The sequence below is a fragment of the Chinchilla lanigera genome, unplaced genomic scaffold (genome assembly GCF_000276665.1).
Source record: "Chinchilla lanigera isolate Chin_1 unplaced genomic scaffold, ChiLan1.0 scaffold00175, whole genome shotgun sequence".
NCBI lineage: Eukaryota > Metazoa > Chordata > Mammalia > Rodentia > Chinchillidae > Chinchilla > Chinchilla lanigera.
Window position 1 is genome coordinate 435,023 of NW_004955576.1, and position 4,916 is coordinate 439,938.

Sequence of the window (4,916 nt, forward strand, 5' to 3'; positions counted from 1 at the left end):
ACCAAGGCTCATTCTGTCTCCCACAGTCCTTGTAAAGCTCAAATTAAGAAAAAAATTCTAAAGATTCTGGCATTGTCAAGCAAATGCATAGAATTAATAGAGTGCATTAAAGATTCCTGTCCGTACCGTCACTGCTGTAACACGATACTCTTACACTCAGTATTAGCAAGGACATATGCCTTCCTAACAAGAACAAAAATGAGATAAACACATAAACGATGGTGTACTTGTAACTTCAATGTGCAAAATGCAAATATCAACAGTACATGTAAGAATTACAAGAACCCACAGTGCCTGACAGCTGAAACTCTACAGAAACACTCTCCAAATTAAGCTATGTTAAGAGATGACCCAAGAAACCATGAGAGCAATTAACGTAATTTCCCAAGGTTTGCAAAGTAAGGAGCACTTCAAGGGAAATATAAAACAGCGGGAAGCTCTACTTTTTAATCTCTGTATTTGTGCAAGTGTAATTGTATACATAAATGGCACAATGGAATGTGACAATTCTTCCCTACCCCCACAGTACAGCATTAAATCAGTGGGCTGGGAAAGATTTAGAAAAGTGATGATCTAGAGTGGTCTGTGTGTCTTGTTTCAACCAGGGTCACTTTTAATGCTGCTGCTCATGTCAAGCCTGTTCTGGTGGGAGACTGTGGCCTCCCAGTCTAACTACAGTGATGAGACTGATCTCTATCCCAGAAGGATGCTGTCTAACCCAAATCTGGTTGATCGTGCGATAATTCTGTCCAACTACATCCACATCCTCGCTTCACAGCTCTATATGCAGTTTGTAAGTACCTCTCTTTTCCCTTCTTCTCAAAGGGAACCATCTCAATAATGATGGGTTAACAGTAAAATTTAAACATGAACACCCTCATCACTCATATTTCAAATGCTATTGCTTCTCTGTCCTTTGGCTAAGATTAAGTGCAGTGTCAAAATTTAAAATACTACTGATAAATGGAGAAAAGAAAGCCTGGAACCAATAAAAATGTGGCACAGGATCTAGGAAGGAAACGTTCATGAAATCTACATCAAAAATGTGACGATTCTTAAAGAAAACTTTCCTCGGCTCACTTTATTTTTAAAAACGGAGATTCCTGATGTAAATCATGCTCAGTTGGGGCTGAGGAAGTGTGCTGGATTCCTCCTCCTCCCTGCAGGGCCCGTCCATGGCATTCTTCACTGGGCCATTGCAGATGTCCAAACAGTGTGGAGAGCTGAGCAGTGGACTAGGTACATTAAACAGATTTAACTAAACTCTTTTTCTTGTCAGAGAGAAAGGAATCTGAAATAATAACTTTTCAGAGACACAATACTCAAGGAAGGACTGATGCAAGATGTCCAGTGTAGGAGATCACAGAAGGGGTGGTTTAGTAGTGGAGCCTGATTCTTTCTTCCAGATAAAGTCTATTTCACAGTGTGAGGTATCTTTTACAGGTGATCAGAGCAGTGGACAGTGGGTTAGGGCTGACTACACAAAGGGACTGTACAGAGAACTGGCCAGTTTTTGTGACACAACCGCATTACAGTTTTTTTTATGCATCTGTGTTTTCTCATTTTGCATTTTCAGCTTGCCCTGAGTTTTCCTCAAAATCTTCTTAACATTCAGCGTTCATAAGGGCTGGGGATTTAGCTCAGTGATAGAGCAACTGCATGGGAAGCACGAGGTCCTGAGCTCGATTCCCAGTACCAGACAAAAAAGATTCAACTTCCACAACATTTGCTTATTACTGGTCTCTGTGATTTATCGCTGTTTAATCCAGTGTATTACCTGGAATTTTACAAAATATTTTGTTTGTTTTACGGTTCAAGTTTTTCACAGTAAGAACTTGGATATTTGGCTGGGGATACAGCTGAATGGCAGAAGTGTGTGCCTGGCAAGTGCAAGATCCTGAATTCGATTCTGAGCACCAAAACTAAGTAAATAAAAATTAATAAACAAGTGAATGAATAAACAAAACCTGTATTTCTAATTCATGATCAGGTGGAAAGGTCGAGGTGAGTGGATTAAGATGTAATTGAAAGAAAAGAATACTTTTTATATGTATATAAGACATTTTATCAGTTTGAACTCTGGAGAAGCAAAAGATTAAATAGATAAATACAGATGCATATGTATCACGACCTTTGGGACAAATCCTGGAGAGAAGCTGTAGTTCACAGAGTTACCTTTTGCAGCTTTGCTGTTTTTCGTGCTTGTGTTCCACATCTTAGGTCATGGCAAGGCTGAGAAAGTAAGGGCATATCAAAGGGGAGGGGGTGGGCTTTCATAATGTTAGTTGGGAAACAATGAGATTCCAGAATTAATGGGAAAATATAGGTGAAAATTTACTCTCTTAACTCTGTATTTTCAGACTTTGCACACCTGCCTTTGGATTCACGTACACATCCATTAAATGTAACATAATTAAGCGATTGGATTCCTATTTTCACTCCCAAACCCAACTCACTGGATGTCCCTTTGGTTCTAGGAAACCCTGTATGTCCAAGACCCACACTTCTATCTTATGCCTATAAAAAGTTGCCACACAGCTTCCATCTCTACTCCACAACGAAAGGAAGAGGCCCTGAGGATGCACGTGAGTCCCAACCCAGCACCACCAGCACTGAGGAGCCAGTGCCTGGCCTGGCAGTCCTGTAACCTCTACAGGGCTCTGTGGTCAGCGGTGAGAGCAGGCTGCAGAGAGGACAAGAGGGAGGGAGCAGCCAAGAACGCTCACACTGTACTTGGAAACCCCAGGGAAGACCTAGTGCTGAATGAACACTGTGCAAGATCTCTAAGTTAGAAATGCAGACGATAGCAATTTAACCAACCCCCTACACCTAGGATTTTATGTAAGAAATGCAGCCGCAGCTTATCCTAGTGGGGGTTACCGTGACTCTTGCATGGGTGGAGGACACAATCCTGACTCTACCTGCGCTGCACCATCTCTCTTGCACTCCCGTCACTCCAATTCTGTTTCTGTTTCTGCTCCTCCAGAGCAAACTTCTCCACTCTGCACTTGCTCCCACCCTCATCTTCACTGAAAATCTCCCTACTGTGTGTGTCCTGTTCAATGTCACTGCACGGTGCTCCCGGTGTGACTCTGTCCTCTGTTCTAATGACAGCGAGCAAACCTATGAAAGCTCAGTAATTTATCCAGGCTCTATTTTTTATGGTATAATCTTGCTTGCTTGACTTGTTGTCATAAATGGGATGTTAGCATGTTTTAATGAAAATATGGAAGTCCAGAGTGAAAATACAATTGAAAAATTGTTATCAATTAGAAATCCTGTTGGAAAAACTATTCATTTTCATCAGTGCATTTCATGTACTTGTTTGTTTTACTGTGCAGTACTTAGGCCAATGCCTTAACTTGTAAGTTTTAAGAACATCTACAGTCTACAGAAAAAGTGTCCACACACACAGGGACATCACAGCAGTTTTGAGGTCAGCCTCTCTGAGGAAGCTCACGTGTAACTAACCTGGTTGTGTCTCACTTTTGTTATGGTGTCCACCTACCTGGCTGCTCAGGATAAAGACTTGATCAACCTGCTGATCCGCTTGATGCGCTCCTGGGATGATCCGTTGAGCCACCTCAGGACTGAAGCTGTTCGCCTGCCGAAGGTTCCCCCGAGTTTCCTGAGGAACATTGAAGTGATCCAAGAGAAAATGCACCAACTTTTAGAAGGCCTGAAGACCATCGCCTTACAGGTGGGGGAGCCTCATGATGTCTCCCGGTTTCTGATTTTCAGGGTCAACTGTGTGTTGGGAAAAACAGTGGCATTCCTCGCTTTATAGGGAAAACATTTAGGCCGAATGTTGCACCTTCCAGACTGCTACTTGTTAGAGCCAGAGCTGTAGACAACAGTGCAGATTTTCATGTCAAGGAGTCTCAGGACTCATGGTGCTTAGTGTGCTGTCTCCCCTGCACTGTCCATAAACACCTCAGGACTGTCCCTTCATCGGTGGTGGTTACACATTTTCCCTTGGCAGAAATTCAGAGAAGGGCACCTATGGAGAAATGTATCCCTCAAAGTGTTTTTGGACTCCCACACTGAAATTCTGTAGAGTTTTTCTATTTTCACCTCACAGCAAATTATAGTGAATCCCTGGTTTTCCAGAATAATTCCTTCTGTTCGTGATTTGAAACAATGTATAACAAAGCTCTGAAAGGAGAACCAGTTGGGAACATGTGATGCCTGAGCATGCACTAATTATATTGCAAGACATCATTAGTTTTATGAAGTTGAAATCTGTCAGATAAGTTTCCTCATCTTGTGAAATACTCACAGACCAACTTAGTCAAAATCCAAAGTTTTACTGTATTTAGGGGGAAAGGAAAATATCCAATTCAGATTTAATGGTGCCCACAAACCCCTGAATGCCAAAACCAAAGAGGAAGACCTCCTCTCATAAACATTAAAAACCAGTAAGGTGACCTTTCCTGGAATTTTGGTGCTTATAAGCTAAAACTCACACTGTTGCATTAAATCACCACAGATAATTTGTCACACCTTTAGTAAATTACTGTTTTCAATATGCATCTCCACTCAGCTGGAACAATTCTAGCAACAGTGCTGTAGCAGGTAAGCAGCTTTCTAAAGCTCTCAGAAATACTGATTTATGAAAACAAGAATTCATGATTACAGAAATGATAACATAAATGGTGATATGTTTCACTTTTCATGTCTGAAGTACTTGCTCATATGTACTGTTCTGTCATTTTCATGAAAGAAGGTTATCCTCAACTCATAAATATAGTATAATAAAAAATATATTATCCTAGGAACATAGAAAGTAAACACTTTACTTTTCAACGTATTTTCTTCATTACTAAGAACCAAATTCCAGTGATCACTAATTTGTTCTGTAACCCTTCATCTGTTCATTTTTCCTCCCAATTACTCATTTGTTCGTGTTTGTATCT

The 4,916-nt window shown here is 41.0% G+C and overlaps 1 protein-coding gene across 1 annotated transcript in view; it reads left to right on the plus strand.

Moving 5' to 3' along the window:
• The first annotated feature begins 346 nt into the window (after nucleotides 1-346).
• LOC102009234 (prolactin-like) overlaps nucleotides 347-4,916 on the plus strand; it is a 55,649-nt gene continuing 51,079 nt past the window's right edge. The window contains exons 1-4 of the mRNA XM_005413946.1: nucleotides 347-398; nucleotides 606-793; nucleotides 2,478-2,585; nucleotides 3,521-3,700. Of these exons, the coding sequence (XP_005414003.1) occupies nucleotides 347-398; nucleotides 606-793; nucleotides 2,478-2,585; nucleotides 3,521-3,700 (528 nt within the window). The remainder of the gene's footprint in view (nucleotides 399-605; nucleotides 794-2,477; nucleotides 2,586-3,520; nucleotides 3,701-4,916) is intronic.